The 23,743-nt window shown below is 35.4% G+C and overlaps 1 protein-coding gene across 3 annotated transcripts in view; it reads right to left on the bottom strand.

Moving 5' to 3' along the window:
* Nucleotides 1-23,743, bottom strand: part of BRINP3 (BMP/retinoic acid inducible neural specific 3) — a 211,041-nt gene that overhangs the window by 22,461 nt on the left and 164,837 nt on the right. For all 3 annotated transcript variants that reach the window (XM_426633.8, XM_040705294.2, XM_004943288.5), the window contains exon 7: nt 20,748-20,970. In XM_426633.8, the coding sequence (XP_426633.2) occupies nt 20,748-20,970 (223 nt within the window). The remainder of the gene's footprint in view (nt 1-20,747; nt 20,971-23,743) is intronic.

Below are 23,743 nucleotides of genomic sequence, written 5' to 3'. Positions count from 1 at the left end.
TATCTTATTAAATGCATATTACCTTCTTGATCTATTTACCTCTCTGTGGACTCACTCAGAAAATGATGGCTTTGGGGGAAAGACTCCCTTTACCTTCAGAGCACTCATGATCAATGACTTACAAATTTTTAATACCAGCTTAAAGCCCTGTGAGAAACTGCATACTTGACTAAAGGCTGGAACTCAGTGATGTAATCTTGGAAGTATTATCTATACTTGCAAATGATCCATATTTATTCAAATGTAACTCTTCAGAATTACTTTAATGTCACCTAGCAGCGTCCACTGACTGTTTTTATTCTCTATGGAAACCATTTCAATTGTTCTTCACATAGGACATTTTGCTATGTGAACTACCTGTCCTCATACAGGTGCTTGAACTCTTAAATAAGATATCTGCACCCTTTGCTCCAGAAAGAAAGGAATTGGGTGTTGTAGGACTATTTACATTCCCAGGATCAGGTGACTGAGTGAGAAAATTTGAAACTTCAAAGAGCTATGCATAATCTCCAGTGTATCTTAGTAGAACCTGCAGTTTTTAGGATTACAGCAATTTCCTAACCTCCATATGAAGGCAATATTAGGGCAAAAATAACCATTATAAAGAGAAGAGAAAGTGGCTGTTCATTTCAGCATCTCAGCTGCCCTGGGAAGAAGCCTTGCTTATCCTACAGTTATTCTTTTTTGTCCAGACTGATCTTATTTCCTACTGATACTACTTAAAATATCCCAGTAGAGATTTAGCAGGCTGCTTTATAGACACTTTCAATTTTGAGCATTCTGATATGGTTGTTGGGTTTTGATATGGTGTTTGGGTTTGTTTGTTTTTTTTCAGTTCACAGTGCGCACCATGAAAAAATGACCATGCTTTGTTAGTCAGCTTGTATTCATATAATGCTGTCCAGCACTTAAGACATATTCTCACTTGAACAAGTTTAAAAGCAATGTCTGTAATGTAATGCCAGTATGCAATCTCCAGTATGCACCTCCACCCAAAATCAAGGTACATATCCTTCAGGTAATCCTAAAGCCAGATACGATTCTCAAGTGCATGAACAGGAGGCAAAAACCAGTAAGGCTGATTGATTCCTGACAGGCTGCTTAGGTAGCTGATCCCCATGCCCTTTACTAAAGCACGAATCATTACTTAAAGACAGGCAGTTACAATTTAGGGACAGAACTACCAAATTTCAGACAAAATGGATTCAAGATGAAGGGCAGATAAATAAAAAAGGAAAATGCCCTCTCCAAAAGCTTCAACTTGGCAATGTTGTATCAAAAAGAAATATTGTATTTTATGAGCTTTCATAATGTTCTGTGGAAAATTACTATATTTACAATGTCGGTAAGCATTTTTTCTTCTTCTTCTTCTTGATCTTTTGCTTTCCGTTTGTTTGCCATTCACATGCTTCTTCTTTCAAATGCAGTTACAATCATAATTAACATAGAGTTAATTATGAACAGCTTAAGCATAACAGTGACAAGGTCTTCCTTTGAATATCAGTTGAACATTGCCAATCAACAGAAGATTATCCATAAGCTTTTTTTTCCAGGGAAACACTGCAAATATTGAGAAAAATGTTTCACTTTCATTGCATTAAGTCTAGTTCTACACCCAGTGCAAAAATGGAATAGTTTCCTTTTCTGGAGGGAGGGTGGAAACAGTATGTTGTCCTTGGTTCAGATGGAAGGGATGGATTTTAATCCATAGGAAATTTTTATCAATGAGAAATGATAGATGGATAAGGCTTTCTGCCTCCAAAGTGTACTCTACCATGGATCCAAAGATATCTCCAAGTGTCACATGATGCCACATCAGAATGAACTCAGGCCTACCACTTCATTATAACTTTCATCCGCTTGCCTTTCCTTCTCAACTGCCAACATTACAAAAACAACAAAAGAAAAAGCAAATGACATTCAGAAATAAAAAAATTTAAATGCTCCTAGACCAAGGATTTCCCTGAATTGCATAAATGCACTGGGAGTCACCTTTTATCTGCCTTTTTCTGTAGCCAGTTCTTTCATTTGCACTGAATGGCTCATGAATGGCTCAACTTTCAGACTGTTTCAGTTTGTGCTGAGTATTGTTGGATATATTAGTCACTCATATAGCAAGTTTTCAGAATATTTTATACAATGGCCTTTGAGCTCATTTTTAGAAATAAGCAGCTCCTCTAATGAGGCTCTACTACAACAGAAGTGATTTGTGAAATGGTTGTTTCAGACACTTCTCATGATTCTCCTGTTTTACAACCAGAGCTGAACAGGCTCTGAGCAGTGAATCTAATTTAGTGCATGAGTAGCACCTGTTGTGTTCATCATGACAGTAACTTACAAATAATTTTTTAGAGGAGTATGCATACTACATTTACAGGCTTAGGAAGTCCTTCCCAATTAAAAACAGATTGTCCTTAATAGAATCTATAAATGTGAACTAGAGTATCTGTGCTATTTTCTTTTGCAAGATTTTTTTTTCTCCTTTGCAGCAAATTTACCCCAACTGTTTCTCCTTTATTGTCCTGATAAGATAGCAAATTCCATTTCCTGCCATCTGTTGCTAAATTTTCAATTTTCTACAAGATCAGTATGTATGTGTAGGGTTTTTTTTGTTTGTTTTTTTTTTTAAAGAGAACTCCCTATAGATAAGCAAAATGATTGTTCCATTTTTTACTTAGTAAACCCTATTTGATGGCTTGATTAAAAAAAAATGCTGAAGATCTGCTCCTACATTTTAAGGAGATTTACTGGTTAGGAAAAAAAAATTCCAATTTCATCTGTCTCCTGAATAGAGCAATCTATTTCTTTTAAGATGTTATCATTACTAAAGCTTGTTTTTTTATTCAACTTGAAAATGCTCAATTGCATTCACTATTAACTGTCTATAGAACCATAGAATCATAGAAAGGTTTGGGTTGGAAGAGACCCTTAAGATCATCTAGTTCCCACTCCCTGCTATGTCTATTATCAATTGACCATTCCTTCAAATAACAAACCAAAACAAAAAGGGTACACTGGTCACCACTTTGCTGAAGCACTGTTACAGTTACTCTAATCCTTTGTAGAGTTCTGTTTGCTGTTTCTGTTTTCTTTTATTCCTAAATCTTCACATGAATATTTCAAATTGCTTGTTGCTTTTTGAATGCTGAGAGAAATTATATGAAAGTCTCTCTAAGAGGATAATATGAAGAGAGAGTTTAAAGGAGAAGGCAGAAACAGTGAATAACAGTGAATAAAAATGTAATAGTCAAAATAACCCTAAAAGGGTGGGAAAAAAAAAACCAAAACACCAAAACATAGTCATATATAGGCACGGGGAAGTTCTCAAATATATTTGCCCAAAACAAGTTAGTAGATGAGATGGTAAGGATAAATATTCACAATTATTTTCTGCTTCTAGAACTTCCAGTGATTATGATTTCTCACTGTGAGCCTCAGAAGGAAACAATCTTGTCTGGTTTCATTTGAATGTTGCATGTTTTCCCACTCAGCTTCTGAAGAAAGCAAAACTTCCACAGCAGTATTACCTATCAATTCTATCTTCTGTTCCTCCATTGCCAACAACTTTTAGATTTGTTGAGCTAATAGCAATATTTGACAAAAGAACAGAAATACAAAAAAAACAACCAACCAACCAACCAAAGAAATACCAGTTGAGTTCCTTTGTGCTTTATGAAAAGAAGAAATAGCCCATTGGAGATTCTATTAAGTTGCAGAGTAAGCCCAAATATTAAATCAATTCACATGGGAATTTAACCGTGAGAGTCTAATTTTTAGGGAAATGGGACTCACAAGTTTAACCTCTTATGGAACTACTTTAGATTGTTTTTCTACTATCTTTTCTTTTAGGCTATTTAAAAAAAATGTACTTAAAAAATTATAAGATTTCTGGGAAAGAAAAATATGAAAAAAGAAACATAAGGAAAAATCTGATATACAGATGCTGTCAGGTTTTTTTGTTTGTTTGTTTTTTGGTTGTTTTTGTTTGTTTGTTTTGAATGTCTTTAACAGATCTATGAACACTGAAGTCAGACAAAAGCCAAAATGGTCCCTCTGAAGTCATTAAGGTATGCTATCCTTCTCCCTAGTTTAATGCATTTACTGCAGGTTAAAAATGACCATGTGAAAATGCTGCTCCTTGCTCATAACAGTAACTTGCTGCTTCTTCCATACCGAATAATCAGCATTCAGGAAGTTCAGACACTCATCATCCCTATGCTCATCAACAAGTGCTGCTCCGAAAGTAATGGCTCCTATTTTTATTATTTTGACCTTTAATCTAAGTAGTGGATGTTGGCATTATTTTTTTGAGCAACCTAAGTACTGATCACTGGATGTCAAGGAAGAGCAACAGTCAAACTCATAGCAACAGTCAATATGCTAGGCTGAACCAGGTAAAGATATTGTCAGTTAAAGGCTGTTCTTTACAGCAGCATTTCAGGGTTTGAGCAAGTGGAATGAAAACTATTATTTAAATGAAATATCTAAACGATAAGGAACAAGAGTATTTTTAGCACTAAATAGATTTTATTAATATCTGTTTACTCTTTTTTTTTTTTTTTTAAATTGTGAAGATGTTTTTGACTAGCTTAGTGCATTTGCATTACTCTTGGCTGTTAGGGATTCATCACCTGTTATTATTATTTTTTTTTTCCTGACCTGTCAAAATATTTCTTATTAGACTTAATTTTCTCCTAGCAGGGTCCATCTTTGTAAGTACCTGGGGAGCACAAAAGTGACACTGCAGTAATATATCCAAACTGCTAACAACAATTTTCAGTATGTGACTTTAGTTCAAGCACACAGTCATTGCTTGTACTTAAAAATATACAGATATCATATTATGCTTGCATATAAATAACTGAAAAAAGTTAATTTAATAGAAAACTATAGGTTTTACAATACATAATATATTTATCCTATTTGTTCACTAACAACATATCAATGACAAATTAAAAAAGATTAAGGGAAAGTAGTGTCTGAGACATACATACTGAAAAGCATACAGTTCAGGAATGTGCATATAATAAATAAATGTTATTTTTCTTTTACTGGAAAAAAAAAAGGCTCAAATTCGGATAAAAAAGTTTTATTTGTGTATAGGAACTTTAGAAAATTGCCACTTATTCTGTCATTCACTTTCATTGGACCTGTATCTTTTCGATACTTGGCAGGCTGTTCTTGAAATAATTGAAAAGAAAGTGTTATATGTTGTTAAAGGTAAGCTTATACTGCCTTACAAATTACACAAAAAAGGAATGAGTGAGAACCTGGGGCAATAACACATTTATCTTCTTGTCACTCAACTGGTCATAAAAAATAGGATATTCGGGGGAAAAGAATAAAGATGACTGTTAATCAAGGAAAAATTCACTTGTTATACAAGTGAGCGTCTGTCTCCTGCTGTCTCCCGCTGTCAGCACGTTGATATAAATTAGATATATTTTATTTGTTGTTATTGTCAGTCACTTTGTTATTTCCAAAGTATTTCACATTCTATGGTTAATATCATAAATACACTTTTAATTTTGAGAGCATCATGATTTCATCATGATTGATTTTCCAAAAGTTCTGATTAGTAGAAAATATTCAAAGGAAGAATACCTGGAGTTGCTGAGAGATAGAAACTATAAACCAAGGGAGTAGGATTTCAAGACAAAATATTTCTTGAAATCAGTGGGTATCTTCCAGCTGATAGCAGCAGCCCGTTAGATGAATCTCTTTTGTGAGTAAGATTTCAAATAACACACAGAAGTAATCCTAATTCCAGGTGAGTTTTAGCAGAATTTAGATGGTTGTAAACATTTTTCTTGCAATTAGAAGTGGATAAAAATGGAAAGTCAAATGCCCTGTTTATTCAGAGTTGTTAGTATACTCTCTGTTGCTGTTCAGGGTACTTGGGTGCATAGGACATAGGTCCTATAATGGCTGCCCTATATGCCAGCATGCTGCTAGTGATACTTTGAGTACTCTGTGTCACTTTGTCACTAGATCCTTGAAAGAACACTGGCACTTTCTTCACAGTGTAGCCATGGCTTTCCAGTTGATCCCTTCCCCATGAAGTATAGATGCTGGCACTCAGAACAGCAGTTCCCAGCATCCAGCTGCCCCCAGGCCCAGGAATATGTCCAACATCTTCTCAGTCTACTTGGGCCACAGAAGTCAAGAAAATATTTCTTTCCTGTGCTCGCATGCAGAGCCAAATAGTTACATCTCTTCCGGCATTTGTATAATGACATCAATGTCTACTAAACACTCTTACAGAGTTTTATACTCCTCATCTTCTTTGAAGGTGAATGTGACTGAAGAGGGCTGAGTCAAATAGTTCTTGTTAGAACACGGGAGCTGTTAAGACTCCAGTGGTATTTTAGCTATTCAGAAGCGCTATACAACAGTAATCTACTTTTATGGGAGTTTGGAAGATGAATATACAATAACATAATCACCAGCTGTGCTGTTACGTGCAAAGCTATCCCATTAATCACACTCAGTTTTCCTTTACATCTTAACAGTATGCAAAGTGTTTCTGCCTTAATACCAGAAGCTGCATACCTTAACTGCTTTTTAAAAGCTATCTTCTCAAGAAATTAAGCACTCAATCTTTTCCTCTACTCCAGTGGAAATGTTAATTCAGCACTTTCTGTTGTCAAGAACATACTCAGAACAGCCTAGAAGTCTAGGCATGCAAATGAAACCTCACATGTATGCCAGCTTCCATACTTGAACAGAAAGTGTTAATCAAATTAAAAATAAGTTCAATGATTCTCTTTATTTGCTGATTATCTGAAATTATTCAGCATCTTTGTTTTTCCATCAGGATACCATGCACAAACAGTAAGTTGTTAACTTCCATCATTGCACAGAAAAGGGGTTGGATTATTTGGGGTTCAAAAGAATGAATTCATGCCAGACTAGACTGATAGTGCTGATAAGGAAATAAAAATGTCATTAATGTCTGTGGGAGCTTACAAATATAACTTTGGAAAATTAAACAGTTGAAACTGAATCAGTAAAATATATTTCTAAGATTGAGCGAGATGTGTGATCCCATGGACTATGAGACTTGCAATGTCATCAGTTTCAGAACTGCATGGCTCTATTCATCTGGATTTGTCTGTAGAGTTCTATAACCAGATGACTGTCTGCTATTCAGCAAGAAGAAGAAACAGGCTCTGGAATCCTTATTTGCCAAGATTCACAGGTGTCTCTTGTAGGAAACTTCATTATAATGCTTCTCTCTATCAGGATACTAATCTCTATTCAGTGCAGAAAAATTTTGCCTTTCATAGACAGAGGGTCTATGTTTGCCTTTGAAGTTAATCCAGCACCATTGCAACACTTAGAAGCACAGATGTAGATATTTTGTATAGACTTCCTTTTAAATATTCATGGTGGAAACCTGTTTCTATGCTTATAACATTTCTAACTGAGGATTCTGCCTTTTATGAACTTTTGCTCATGTCATAACCCACAAGAAAACTATTTCCTCTCCAATTCAGCTGACATATATCCAAATGTGCGTATACATAGATAAGTAGCCTATGTATGCAGCAGATGGTTAGATAAAGAAATTTAAAAAATCACTTAATGTTGAACAACCTCATGCCAGTGGCAAGATTCATTAAACTGTGGACTGGACTCAGCAAGACAGAAAATGCTACTCAAGTGTTTTGCAGTGTACTGAGGGCTAAACTGATGAAACCTAAAGTCTGCCTGCTGATTTGGGATTTGCTACATTGGTCTCTACTCAGAGATAATTTAACTGAAGTTCTGTAGAGAAACATTAGGGACATCACATTCAGCAGCTTAACTATCCATTTCACAGTAACTTTGTCATATCTTGTACATATTTGCCAACCCTCTCATTTATATTTATACTGTATCTTACCCATCACTCCAGGAATTATTGAAACCAGTAGCGCTTTCCACAGATAATACACTGATGAAGCAATCCACACAGATGGTAAGCTTTCAACTTACATTAAAAAAATCATCAGTTATTGTCCCCACATTTTTTCCAAAATTAAGGACAGTTTGTCCAAAAGTGCATGAAATAATATATACACTGTTTCAAGGGCATGATGCTTGTGGCTTCTTCTAAGGTCAGTTAAATAATCTTTTAGGATTTCTGCTTAACCATCAAAGAGAAGATATCTAAATTTGGGGAAAAGATAAGAGGAAAGGCAAGACAAGGAATTGTAAGGTATAAAAGTTTAAGATAATGACCCTGATTTCAGGATCTATGGGAAATGTCTCTGTTTTACACAGGGGAAGAGAGCTTAGGAACTATGGTGAACAGGGTCTAAGCAATGCTATCACAGCATTGTCAAGGAACAATGCTGGTTGTCAAGGGAACTGGTCAAGGGAAGAGATTCTCCCACTCTACTCCGTACTTGTGCATATTCACCTTGCGCATCGTGTGCAGTTTTGGGTGCCAGAATAGAAGACAGAAAACTATTAGAGACTGTCTAATGAAGGTCTATGGAGATGAGGAAGGGGCAGAGAGCAAGATGTGTAAGGAGTTGCTGTGGTCACTTGGTAGACTCAGGCCAGAGCAGAGGAGGCTGAGGGGGGTCTGATGGCTGCAGCTCCTCACATGGAGCGGGAGGACAGCACTGAGCTCTGCCCTCTGGGGACAGCAGCAGGGCCTGATGGAACAGCATGGAGCTGTGTCAGGGGAGGGCTGGAGGGGTAGGGAAAATGTCTGCTCCATGAGGTGGTGGGGATGGAACAGGCTCCCAGGGCAGTGGGCACAGCTCCGAGCTGCCAGAGTGCACTTTGGACAGTGCTCTCAGGCAAAGAGTTTGGATTTTGGATGGTCCTACAAAGAGCCAGGAGTAGGACTTGACGTTTCTTGAGTCCCTTCTAACTCAGAGTATTCTGTGATTCTATGTTGCCATGATGATTAACATCAAGGGAGATTTTAATTGCTGTTTTCTATAAGAGCATGCATTTTGAAGAGTTAATTTATTTCAAAAGATCATAATAAATGTAAGGATGTATAAATGAATTTTAATTGATGGAATGAATCCTGACATTTCATGCATTTTTAAGTAATGAAGAGAGACTTATTTGGGTGCACACTGAAGTTATTCCTGTCATGTGGAAGGAACTATTTATCTAAGAATTTGAATGACCAAGCAGACAGAAGAAAATAAAGACTTAAATATTTATTTCTTTATTTTAATTATTTTTGCTGAAGTATAGAAAATCAATATTATGATAGATATGAAAGCCTGACAATGGGAAAAATGTTTGGATTGCTTAAAAATTCCGAATAGGACTGAAGCAGAGAAGGATTTTAGTTCAGTATGATTTTGGTTTGGGTCATCTTTTTACTTTAATATCTTGACAATTTAGATATGTCAGTCATTAGAGATAATTAATTAAAACTATACTAGAAAATTAACAAGTGTCACCTACTGTCTGGAGTGCCAACAATTATTATTACTTCAATTCCTTGGGGTTTTTCTTTCTTCTTATCTGTAATCCCATATAAGGATTTTCAGAAAACTGATAATACGATGACTGGGATAATTTCCTGAGAAATTAATTGCAATTAATGACTTCTGCAGCTGTTCCATAATGTCTGCTATTTGAGGGATTTTTTTTAATTATCTCTGGTCATCAGTTTTAAACTGTGCTACCGATTATATCTTTTTAATTTGCTTTAGAATCCTACAAGCATACACTAAATGGGTAAGCAATTTATATTTTATGAATTAGCCACATACAGAAAATGGGATCCCAGGATGTAATTTCTATGTCACTTTGTCTAATGAGTTCTGAGACTGTCCTGTGAAAAAAAACATAAAATATAAATCCTGACATCTCCTTCAGTGAGATGTGGGTGGAAGACCAAGAAGTCAGTTGTCTTAGACACTTGACTTTCTCTGTTCCGTCATTTCATAATAAGTTTAAGGACATCAAGAAAATTATTTAACTTCAAAATAGTGCTTAAGTTAGGAATGTGAAGAAAAGGATCTGATGGGTAGCAAATCTTTTTTTCATTTCAGATGTAGTTTTAAGGTCCCAATTTATTCATTGATTGATCTTCAGGCAAATCTTCATTTGCCGTCTCTGTCTAAATCTTTTCTATTTCCTGCCTAAAATAAGTTTCAAAATCAGTATTTTTAAAGAATATTACTGATAGCACAGTGCTTTGTGTTATAAATACATATATATATATATATGCACAGTGCTTATCACTCTCTGTGATACCTTCATTGCATTTTTCCAAAAGAATGTAAATACCTGGAAATATCTGGAAAGTATGCACAAATGTAAGGCTTATGCCTTTTGTACACTAGCATTTTCTTTAAAAAAAGTAAACTGAAATTTTCAATAGAAAAGATAATTTATTTTATTTTCCCCACAGAACTGAAGAAAACATAATGGTTCTGAGAATGCAACATTAATTTCCAAAATACATATATATACATATACTCCTGATCCAAGTACGTATGTCTATAAGATAACGAGTTTTTTCCAGACCATAAATATGCAGGACAGTAGGACATTTAATGACTGCATAGTAAATTACCATGTCTAATGGGCAACTTGTGTCTCTCTTCTGTATTTTCTATTCCTTTTTTCAACTCCTCCTTTTCTCAGGAGCAAATGCTCCTATTCCAGACACCAACAACATGGCAAACCTGAGCAAGGATGGCAGAAGCTACAACTATATTATAGTGAACAGTAAATATGTATTTCTAATTCTAATTTTGATGTTTGTAAAGATTCAAGTTATATGTAATTACATTGGAAACAATATTGTATCTCTTCAGATATAGTTATGTGCTAGCCATACGCTGAATTGAAAACTCTGTAGTCAGTTGGAGTTAGCTGTGGTCTCCAACTACAGCCCTTTAGCAACAGTAAGTTTGTATGAAATCTTTCAGCAATTTAAATGTTCTGGCATCAAAAAATATTAAGTGAATACCTTAGTGATAAAGTTTTTCCCTAGGTGACATCTGCCCACACAACACACATCCTCACCAAAACTGCTGATGTTCTCAGCCAAGAAGCCAAGGCATAGAACACAATGGATGATTTATTTACTTAAGACTTGTTTTCACACCCTCTAACAGTGATGCCGCCTGGTCAAAGCTGAGCCATGTTGGCAAAGCAGTGCATGCCCAGGTCTGCTGCTGATCTTATCTTGACAGGAGCATTTAACAGAGCTAGAATCTTCTGAGCTCTCTGCCTGACACCCCTCTGATGTTGTTTATTTAGATACTGAGAAGGACAGGAAGAAAGGAAGACAAGGGGAGGAAACGAAGTTTCTAGCTTACTTACTGCTGCCCATGGAGGTGTTCAGCTTGCTACTTGGTATTCTTGGGGGTAAGTGAACTGCACATTGCTCTAACAGTCTGTATTGATCTACATACGTAAGATACCAGTATTGAATTTATAATTTGAAATTTTTACTTTTCTCCTTTGTTTATGTTTCCAAGAATTAACCACTATCATAAATAGATTTTTTCCTGAAGTTTCTATCCATAAATTTCCCTGGACAATGTAAATATTATCTATGCACTAACTGAATTCTTATCTAGCAGTTCAATTTCTCTATCCTCTATCACTACTTCAGTATACACTTGATCCTTTCTCTTCTTTGTTCTCATCAAGAGCACACATAAATTAATGTGAAGCTTTTTTTTGGTGGTGGTGTTTTCTTGCTTTTATATATAAATGTATCTATACACACACATATATATACGCATATATATAGCTAAATTATATTGAAAATGAGTTGAAATCTGAAACATTAGTTATTTCTTGCTTAGTGTTGCATAAGGGAAAGGTTAATATGCAGTAGCCATACCAAACTCTGAATAAGGCTAGACATGAGATGATATGAACAATTCAGAGAGAATATTAAAGCTCAACATCTGCAGGGCTGAGACTTTCTAATCTTCACATTTATCTAAAGATAAAGCTAAAATAATTCTTCGGCTAAGATGACCTGAAGCACAAACCTGAAGGTTAAAATCTAGCGTTTGACAGCTCCTTAAAGAGCTAATCTCTCTCCTGAGTGACATAAATGTATAAATTGCATAAGAATTAACACAGGTGAGAAATACAGGACATTTGTGTACATCTATAGAAGCGTATATCATCGCTTCTATATTCCAGTTTATTGTTTTGTTTAATTGTAAATAGTTTATGATTCAGAGTCTGAGAAAGCTTGTTTTCAGAGCACTCACAGACATGACCTGACAACGAGAGGACTCACTGTCAAAGTGAGGCATCAGAGCAATGGAAGGTTTTGCCTGAAATATGGACATGCATGGAAAGATACCCACATCTCCTGTCCTTACATCCAACCTTCATCTTCCCTTCTGTTCTGCAGTCACATCAAATTTTTATGTCTGCTTTGTATAGATGCTAACTTCTCACAGAGGAGACATTTATATTGCGGCAATTCATTTCAGCCCTAGATGAGATTGGGGCTCAACTGTGACATGTGCTGTACAAACTTATAGTGGGAGCAGCCTTCGTCTATAGAAACAGAGTAGACAAAAGAAGATAGGGGAAAGACAATATTGCCAGCCTAGTGGCAGCCCTGATACATTAAGAGGGAAACAGGCAGAGGGACTTCAGTGACTTCACAGAGGAAGAAGCCTGATGCTGGAGACTTAATATCAAAGATTGTTCTTTCTTGTTTTTCTTTCACATCATGGAATCATCAAATCATAGAATCTCATAATCAGATAATGGCTTGGGTTGGAAGGGACTTTAAAGATCATCTAGTTCCAGCCCCCCTGTCATGGGTAGTATTGCCAACCACTAGATCAGGCTGTCCACCTTAATAACTCACAAATGATAAAAGATCGCTTTATCATCGGGATTCAATAAAGCACTGCTCAAATATGATCTTATTCAGCAACTGAAACCTGGGAAATAGTAGAACTATACAGACTCGTAAACAACCTGAAGCCCAGGATGCTCTGAAATCCAGTATGTTTTGCTTGTGTCCCTGCCTTAATTTGCAGTGGATATCATCAGGCTCCCTTATGTCAGAGGGTGCCATCTAGATGATATTCTGGCCATCACATAACATGTCATGGAAGGATGGATAAACATCAGCTCAAGAGCAAACAGAAACTGCCAAGCCAAGAGAAGTGTGCTAGGATCTTTTAATTTTTCAAATAATTATTTGAAACTGCAGGCTTGCATCATCACAGTAGCTCTGATGCCATTTCTACAAGCGATTTGTGGGGACAGGTGATCAGGAAATCTTTACATTTGGCTTGAGGGAAGGTCTTTTACAGTAGTCAGGTCACGGTCAAAATCAAAAAGCCAAAGACAAGCCCCTCAGCATCCTGGATCTACAATGGGGAGCAAATGTGCTGAACACTTTCTCTCTGAAATGGAAATTCTGTAGCAGCTTTTATTTTAACACATCCTTTTTCAATACCACATTTCTATAAAATAAACCATAATTTTAAGTTGATTGCACTTTATTGTCTTAAAATTTTCAAACTCCGGCACTGATAGCACCAATTGCAATACAAAATTTGCCTGAAAGAGAAATGAAAAAAGAGACATGAAACAGACGGAGCTGGAATGGGCAGAGGCAATTTGCAGTGGAATAACTGTTAGTGGATCTGAAATAGAAATAGGTTAACAGTGGAAAAAGGAAATTGGGGCCCAACATTTCACATTTATGAATGGGACCATATAGTGGAAGTTTGTCTTTGAAAGGCATTTGGCATTTCTGTTCTTGTTATCCAGCTATTCTTAGAAGGCAACCTACAAAAGATGGACATCAAAGTAGTCATCAGTCTTCCTGAATGAAACATTAGTGACAGGAAAGGGGAAAGTGATTTTAAACTGGAAGAGGGAAGATTCAGACTAGATATTAGGAATAAATTCTTTACTGTGAGGGTGGTGAGACACTGGAACAGGTTGCCCAGAGAGGTTGTGAATGCCTTCTTCCTGGAAGCATTCAAGGCCTGGCTGGATGGGGCTGTGAGCAACCTGGTCTGGTGGGAGGTTTCCCTGCCTATAGCAGGAGATTGGAACTAGGTGATCTTAAATGTCCCTTCCAAGCCAAATCATTCTATGATTCTATGATTTTCCTTGAGTCATTTTCTGCCATCATACTTCTGAATACTCTCACATTTGTCTATTGTCTAAGAGACTGCTGTCTGAATATTCAACATTATTATTTAAAATGCAAAAAATACATGGAATGAAGTCACATTCCCCTTCACAACATTTTGTTGCCAGAAAGTATGGACAGTTTGCCCATCCTCTTTAACCTGAAGGAGGCTTGAAAAAAATTAATGTATAGAAAGATAACAAGAGCAAGCCCTGTGAGCAGATAATGAAATGCAACATAAGAAACCAAAACTCCTGCAGAGAGCTTCTAAGAACAGACTATGCCTGTGCATATGGGCTGCTCCAAAATTAATGCCTCCTATTTTATGAGGTTGGCCTACAATGTCAGAGGTGGAAGTTGGTGATATGGTTGTAGAGGTTGAACCTTCCTGACAATATCCCATTAGATTTAGTTGCTGTGTGAAAGATGGCAGCAGAGAGGCAGTCTGGTAGAATATGGAAGTGCATATGAAGAAAAGGTGTGTCACTGAAATCCTTCATGCAGAAAAAAATGGCACCCATTGAGATTGTGAATGTTTATGGAGACCAATCAGTGGATGGGAGCACAGTGAGGCAGTGAGTGGTGCATTTCAGTGGTGGCAACAGCAACAGTGAGTCACCTCTGCTGGAGCAGATTTGTACGAGCCCAGCATGGCTGCCAAAATGTGGTGACTATGATGAAAAACAGTGTTTTGTATTTGTAGCTGAGAATTTGATCTATCCACCAATGTTATTGTATTCTTTGTATCTGTTGTAGTTTCTACAGAAATAAATAGAAGGCATTCGTTTTGCAGAAGCTGTTGTATTCTAGGTCCAGTCCATCCATCCAAGTTTCTGCTGTCTTACATTGTCCTCCTGTAAGGCAATTTACGTCTGGGCTGACTATTTACTTTTATTCTGACAGTCCACAAATTGATGTATAGTAAGATTTTTTCCATACATCCAGTGCCATCTTCTTAATGTTTTACATAACATCTGTGCATTGAACTTTGTGGCTTCCTTGGTGGAAGATTTTATTCCTTAATAATTTCATGGACATTAATCAATTATACTTTTACAAGTAAAATGATCTAAAGTTGCTCATCATCATCTTTGGGAGATAAGGAAGTAATAATGTGTAGCATCTTGATGGTGTGGGATGGTTCTGCAGTATGTTTTCTTTGTGTATTTCATTATGAAGTATTCTGAAGAAAACAGATTACAAGACCTTTGTATCCTAAGGATTGGAATTAGATTCTGTTATAAAAAAGCTAGATTTTTGTCAAGTTTTTTGTGTGTCTATTTGTGTGTGAGTATGGACTGAAGAGATGGATAAGGTATAGGACACTCCTCTGAAGTGTTCCTACAATATTCAGGTCCTGTTGGGCTCTCGGGGCATGTGAAATTTTTTGCTCTGTGAAATTCATAAAGAAATAGAAAAATGGAAATTCATGGCTCATTCTTTTTTGTAGATGTCTGTGGTGCCTTCCTTTGAAAATTCCAGATTTAACTGTCTTTTCAAAAACCGGAATTCTTTCTGCAGCTCTTCTGTTTGATGCATTCATCTACTGCCTCCAGTGATGAATGACTTCTATATACATGACGTCTACGTTAGCTCTCAAAGTTTGTTTCTGTAAAAAAGTCTTTTATGAAGATAAGGATGTACTTCAAATGTAAGGCTACTGAGAATAGTTTCCCCTTTAGACATAAGAATTCTGATATGTTAATTAAAATCTTTGTTCAAGTTAAATTGTTTGTCTAAATTTGCCTTCACCTTGCTCTACCAGAAACAGATCCCTCAAAAAAAAAAAAAAAAAAAAAAAGTCATATCTGGTAATGACTTGGCTAGAATGTTGGTATAACAAAGATCTTCACTGTACATTATATGATAATATCAAACATCCGGTATTTAAAAATATATATAGAGAGACAATTTATTCAGGATCACCTGCTCTTTGTGGAAATATTTTACATAAGTCTTTTAAAATTAAAATTCTTATTTACTTGAGTTGCTTGTAATCATCAGTTGCAGTTTGTTGCAGCAGATTCCTGTTTTGTTTATATGCCAGGGAAGATGTAATTTATTCTGCTGGTTTACTGTTGTATTTATCTTCCATTTATTTTTAAAAATATTTTTATGTTTTTTTTTTTTTAATCACAAATAGTGCTGATTAAATTTGTCCTCAAATGTTGCTTTTTCCTTATTAAGTAATTTCAAATGCATGCAAGTAAAATTTGTACTTATAGCAAAATAGTATTCAGGGTGCATTCACTCAAATGGATGACATTAGCTAAGGAAACCATGTGAGTAACACAGAAAAGGAAGGAAAATAAGCTCTGAACTGGCACTTGCCAGGGAAGAAATGAAAGCTGCTCCCTCTCTTCAGTGTCTTGAAAGAGGTGTCTTGTCTTCAGTGTCTTGAAAGAGGTGTTTGGGTACTGAGTCCAATCATGGAAATAATTGTCATTTTTGTTTAAATATATTTCGGGAAGTTAAGATCCTTTTTCTCCATCAACATAGTTTATTATTGTGTTACACTCTTAAACATAAATCTATCCAGTTTCCCATTTTAGTTCCAAAATTTAGACATATTCTCTGCTTACCCTCTGGTGCATGTCAGAATTGTCACTTGATCACATTTTGTGGAAAGAATCATATATTCTGTTAATATAATTTTCAACTTCTCAGCATACAGTCATTGCATTTAAAAAGAAACCTTACTGCTACCTTAACCAAAAAAGAAACAAAAACAATTTTTGCTTCCCAAAGTGCACACAAGCCTATAATCACAATTTACTTTGCCATATGTGAACAACAGTGACATGTATGATACCAGATATGTGAAATTGTTATTTCTTTATTTCCTACATCTATTTTGTCTATGAAGAATAGGATTGGATCCAAAGCCTGCTCTTTGCCATCTGCAGCAGGGTAGCACTTTCTCACTTCATTGGAAAAAACATGGCTAAAGCTAGAAGCTTGGTCCAACTTAATGGCTATGTCTGTCCTTATCTCAGGCTAGATATACTAGAGCACAAACACCATACACAATCTGCTTCCAGAGATTTACAATTATTCATTACACCTAGTACAGAAATATGCATGATGGTGTCAGTGCAGAAATGTGGTTTTACACCACACTTTGATTCCTACAGAGCAAAATGTATTGAGTTGCTAGCACTGTTTCAACAACCCTCTTATATACATGTTACACCACCTACTGTTTTCTGCAAAGTAGAATGTATTGTGCCACTAGTGGTGTTTCAACAACATTCCTGCATAAAAACTGCAGCAAGAGCTGGCCATCTAGTGGAATAACAATTGCTGCATGCAGTGGACTCTGGTCAAGCAAACATAATGAATGAGCACATGATATTTCAGTTTTTTAAGGCTGATGTGTCAATGAAATGAGAGTTGTGTAGTAATAATCACTTGAAGCTTTGGAATCAGCACAGTGTCAAGTCCTGATTATGGAAAGTGCATTGTTTAATGCAGGTGAATTTAAAAGTTACACTGAACAGCCCCATTATAGTTTATAATGAAAATGAACAGAGTTTTGGTGTATCTTAGCATGATTTGATTCTCAGGAAGAGGAATAACGATCCGTTTCATGTTAATGAAGGGAAGCTTAAAACCTGAGAAGAACATCTGGAGTAAGAAAATATTTGCAGTGAGCAGAATAAAATAAAAATAGTAATCATGTTCCCATCCCCCATGCATACTGAAGTGCTGCAGTAAATACGAGATTGTTCTATTCTTAGTGCAGACTGAAAAAAAAGTATTTACACATAATTGTAAAATGAAAAATGCAAACTGTGTCACATACAAATGCAGGTCCTTTAACTTGCAGGTTAATCAACTCTCTTCTACCCTTAAATGCTAAGAAAGGGTTCAATTATATTTTCATTTAAGGATTAGAAAATTAAAATATAATCATAAGTTAATCTTATGACTAGGAAATATAAAATTACAAGCAATTCTGATTAACTATTTAATTGAACCCTATTTTAAAAAAGTAAATAAAAACCAAGCAACAACTTCTTTCATGTCCAGTATTAACACTCTGCAGCCACAAGGATTGGTATTTTCAGTAATGAATCACAACCTTCACCATATGTAGAAGCTTCTGCACGTGTGACAAAATGATTTCTGGCAGGCAACATAGATAAATCCCTATAAAAGCCACTCTTACAGAAAGTTTTCATTAATCAAATCAAACTTTTAGGAAATGACTCTCAGCTTCACAGAAGTGAAAGCTATCTCTCAGCTTCAAGAATCTGTGTATCATCTCTTCACTTTTAAAATACAATGTAAAATTAAACATTAACACAGTTCTTTTGTTTTTACTCACTGCCAGCCTTGTGATCTCTACTACAAACAGAAGGCTCTTTAATCTGTATCTGAAAAGACAAGTGCCCATAAAATAGAATTTTAAATCATATTCATACCTCCATTAACTCTTTCTAATCTCTCTTTCCATAATAAAAATCACCCTTAGCAGGGTGATCAAACACTAATCCAGATGAGTTGTTAACAAATCCTTCAGAAAATATTCTATTTTGTTCAAATTCTCATTTTCTGTTTCCTTGGAGTCTGTAACACCATTGGCACATGAAGCTATGTTTTTTCCTTTTTCCTCTGTCTTCCCTAAAACACAGTAAATGGTAATGGTAATGGTTTGTTTTGCTTTCTTTTTTCATTCTAGTCCTTTTTCAGTTGAGAGATCTCAACAGGTTTATAGCCTGATCAATATTTAATTGCATTAAATATTGCATTACTTGGTTTTCCTATTCATTTGCTACTTACCTGTTAGCAGTTAATTACTGACAAATTCAGAACTGTGTTTGGATTAAGTATACTGTTAACACTAGAAGTACCTGAATATTATTGTGTCAAGATCTGTGTTTACATTCTTCTTATCCCTCTTTCCATCACTGGATTCTTTATCCATTCCTCTACTTCCAGCTATCTGCCCAAAGTTGTTGTTGTTGTTGTTTTCTTAACCAGGTTTGGAAATTAAATCAGTTTAGCTTGACCTCTCTTTCACATTTCTCAGTTTAAAGCTCTTTCTTCCTAGATAATCAGATGGAATCCATCCTTGGAAAATTCTCACTTTTACTGAATGTATTCCACTAGATAAGTATCATTAGCACCGATCTTGAGCCATCTCTGATCATCACTGTGTCATCATCATGTTCTGTATGGACTGCAAAAAAAATCTAGGTGGTCACCAAAATGGGATATAATTTATTTAAAAGTAAGTTCTGATATTTCTATGTTGGAAATGCATTGCAGAATGAAACTGTCCTGTAAGTTTCATACAACTCTCTGCAGAACAAGAGTATTCATTGCTGGTTACATTTGTTATCAACAAATAAAGTGTGAACTCACATGTTCTTCTTTTTGTAAGCAAAACAAACAACAACAACAACAACAAACAACAACACGAAAACTAAATTTCATATAACAAACACAAGACAGATGTGCTGTGATCAATTTCAGCTGGTGTTAGCTTTTTGCACCTCATTTCATCTACACTCAATAGTCAATGCCTGACCAAAGATTACACCATAAATTATGATGAAGGGCTTGATTATTCTCAGTTTTGGTGGGGAAGAAAATAATAATGTGAGGGTGAATTCTGTTTCTTGCATTTTAAGGAATGAATCCAAAAGAGAAAATTATATATTTTTGTTTCAACTAGCAAATCTCAAAGCAGAGCATGATGTGTGGAAAAAGATGGTACGAGAGCCATAATGGCTACCACCTTCTTAAAAAAAAAAAAAAAAAAAAAAAAAAAAAAGAAGATGGAATAGCTATGTGTTACCAAAAGCCAAAGAAATTATTGGAGCCTCAGCAGAGCTGAAAGGAAAGGAGAGTACAGTACCCCTGGCAGTTCTGGAACACTGAATCTAAACTAGATTTCTTCAAAACTGATGAAGAAATGTGCTAAATTCAGGAGTCACTGGACCAATCCCATGATGCTATTGCTCAGAAGAATAATTTCCCTAAAAGCTCATTCATTTCAGATTTACTCTACTGTCCTTCCACTACTTTCAATAAAGCCATTTTTGATCAGCAATTCACAATAACCACTTATGTTAATATAGATTTGACTAGCTAGCTTTCGGGATCTCTCAATTTCTAGGCAGAACTAAAACACATTTTCTTTCCTTAGGCATCCTTTCAAATCTAATTTATATCTGACAAATGAGACAAGAAATCAATAGTATGTAGTATATACTGTATAATGACCTGGAAAGTTCTTAAAATAGCGAAGCTTGTTTCAGAATAGATATTCAGTATTCTATATACAATTCTTTGGCACTGTTACAATTGTCCAAATTACACTGAAAATACAATTCTGTAAAAAAGGGGCAAACCAAAGGGGATGAATCTGGATGTTCATGCTATTTTGAAGTTGCTTCTAATGATACAGTTGTATAAATCAGGTTTTATTATGATTTTTCCCATGACATTTAGGAAAATACAAACAGAAAAACATTGAAGGTTGGCATTGTTTAACTTCAAGAAATGCAAAGACTATAATCTGTACATATACTGTGTGTCATGCATTATAACATCCATGCCATTAAGGAGATACTAGCACGGAACAACACTGTGAGTTTTTCAGATTTTAACAGGCATATTTTCTTACCTCTGCTTTGGCATGCGGATGAGCGGCTGTTTATGACATCTCTTACTAAGGCCAAAGAGCTTGTGAACAATTTTCTGTGCCTTGAGAAATAGTTGCTTCATGCTGTTTTCTAGTTGCTCATAGCGACGCTGAAAATTAGAATCCATTGTCCACAAATGCATTACAGTAGATGTGTTCAGAAAATAATTCATGGGCAGCCTTTTCATAAATAATTTGAATTCATCTGAAAAAAAAAAAAAAAGACAAAATTTATTAGGTTTTAATTATGTATTTGTAGCTATTTTTAGAGTAAAAATGAACTTATTCTTTGGTTATTCTTGACATTCTAATATATTCAAATGATCTTTTGCAATTTTAGGATGGAAGTTTTCAAAGTAGAAAGTTAACCATATTTTTTGTGATAATATTAGTATAAAAATAGAAAAAGTAATTAAAGCCATAAATACTAAACTGATCTTAAAAGGCAACTCAAGCACTGTCATTATTTCTCAACCTAGAGAACATAAAGATTAAATAAGAATCAGAGCTACTCACCTTCAAATCTAGGGCCTGAAAGTAAAAGCACATTTAAAGATCAGTATACTTTGACCCATGTGGAAAAGATGGAAAATGATCTTAAATGGAGTATATTCCGATACAAATTCAAGTAAAAATGGTATCACAGGCCTACTCTTTTTTAGACTACAATGAGCCATTATAAGTTGGACTTTCAAAAGAAAGAGGTCTTAAGCCACATATTCACTGTGAATTCACACTGTGAATATCCCTCGCTTTTTGATTTGTTCTGCTAGCTTAGTCCATGTAGGATATATAGATTGAATCTCATTAGCAGAATCTTATTAATCAGTGAGTCTATTTTCATGAGCAGTGTAATTTACAAGCTGAATTATAAGTTTTGAATCTTAATAAACTTCATTTTAAAAGGGTTCTAATTGGGAGCATCAGGGAATGAGGTGAAGGGGAGAGGAAGAGAAAATAAATACCACTCTGGAATATACATATATCCTATTCTTGCTCGTTTCCATATTTCAGTACTTTAATTCTGTCTGCCCTCCTGCTCCTTTTTACTGCATAGAAGTCACTTATCCTACTTCTTTCACCCTGCCAGTTGCACCTTTTGGGTAGTATATTGTGAATGCAATGATCCAACAGACTGAAGCAGCCTCCTGCTTAAAACTAGAGTTGCTCATAATATTTAACATTGCTCTAAGTTTAGGTTTCTTTTGGGAGAGGGTTGATTAGGGAAAATGTCTGCTAACATGAAAGAATATTCTACTACAGTCAAATCAAGAGGTATGCCTGCTTGGTTTAGTTTAATCCTTTTTTTCTATAACAGAATATTTCAATAGGGAAATATATATTTTAACAATATGTATATATATTATATAATATTTTAACTATATATATATATATATTTTTTTTTTTTAACAGGGTAATAAGAAATTTCTTTTCTTAATGAGCTAGACCAGCCAGCCTCCACATCCAGTGGGGCATGGGGTCAGGATGAAATAAAACAGGTATTTTTTGGCATAGAATATTCTGTGATGGTTTACAGTTCACCAGAAGATAAATAGTATTGAAAGACCTTCTGGAAGGTACAAAATGAAAGGGAAGGCGCAAAGAGGATTATTTAATATTTAATAAAGTGGTTTTAATGATTCATCTGGAATTTCTTTGGCAACATGTTATTCATTTTCTTGCCATGCCTTCCTCTTTGGGTATTAGCCTTATGCTATTCTCTTCTTGAGATCAGTACCACTGCTCCTCTGCTATCTCTAGGTGAAAATTAAGGGAAATGAGGGTTTGTTGCTTCTTTCATGAAGTATTTGGAGCCTAACTCTTAATCTTTGTTTTTTTTTCTCCTCCCTAATATTATCTAAACTATCAGTTCTTATTCCATGTCCAAAAAAACTAAGCTTCTAATCCCAGGTTTGTTTGTTTGGTTGGTTGGTTGGGGTTTTTTTTTTTGGTTTGTTTTGGTTTTTTGTTTTTGTTTTTGTTTTGTTTTTTTTCTGAAAAAAAATTAAATTCAGTAGAAGTATCTGGTGAATTTTACTATACCAGACGAGCAGTGTTTTGTCTCTTGGTGCAGTTCTAGGAAAACAATTCCCAAGTAACAAAGAGAAAATTACACCTTAATCTCCCCGCAAAGCGCATCCCGAACTTCCTTTCCCTTCAAGGCTTGCACAGCTACTGTGAGAAGGGATTAAGTCTGGCTTGTCTGAAGGAGGCCCACTGGTTTGGTAAAGCCTTCCAACTCTGAAGAGTTCATTTTCAAATTTATTTACCGGCATTAAAAATAACAATTAAAAAAAAAAGAGAGATAAATAAGGGTAAGTGAACTGTTTCAGAGTACATCCTTTGGCAAAACTCAGACCTTTAGTTTGTATAAATCATCCAAGCTTTGCTGATTTCAGAGGAGTGTACTAATGCACTCAAAGGGGATCAGATCCAAAAGTTGCATTCCTGAATTCCTGCTTTAATTGCTAACTTTTCTGTATTCTTCAGTTCTTCAGAGACACTGGTATATTTACTCAAACTCAGGTTCACAATGCCAAAAAACTATATACATCCCAGAGGAGAGAACATAATCAGAATATGCCTTTTCAATTTTCATATTTGTGTAATAATTTAAGAACCATTGTCGATTTGTTGTCCTTTGCAAGCTTTACAGCTAACAACTAATCAGATGCAGTGTTTAGACATGATAAGGAGGGTTTACAGTCTTTAACTTGCAATGCAAATGCATTTCCAATAAGAAAGTGCTCCTTTTTTTCCTGTAATAAACATCATCCTTGACTATCCCTGTGCCTGGAATGATCATGCTAATGAGCATCACACTGCAGGTAAAAGGGAGACAGAGATAAAATGAGCATGGTTACATAGTGCCTTCTGAAAAAAAAAAAAAAAAAAGAAAGAAAGAAAGAGAGAAAAAAAGGAAAGGAAAGATAATGCGCTCATATCTTAAACAGACACATTTCATGATCTGTGAAACT

Source organism: Gallus gallus, chromosome 8 (genome assembly GCF_016699485.2).
Source record: "Gallus gallus isolate bGalGal1 chromosome 8, bGalGal1.mat.broiler.GRCg7b, whole genome shotgun sequence".
Lineage (NCBI taxonomy): Eukaryota > Metazoa > Chordata > Aves > Galliformes > Phasianidae > Gallus > Gallus gallus.
This window is presented reverse-complemented; position numbering and strand designations above follow the sequence as displayed.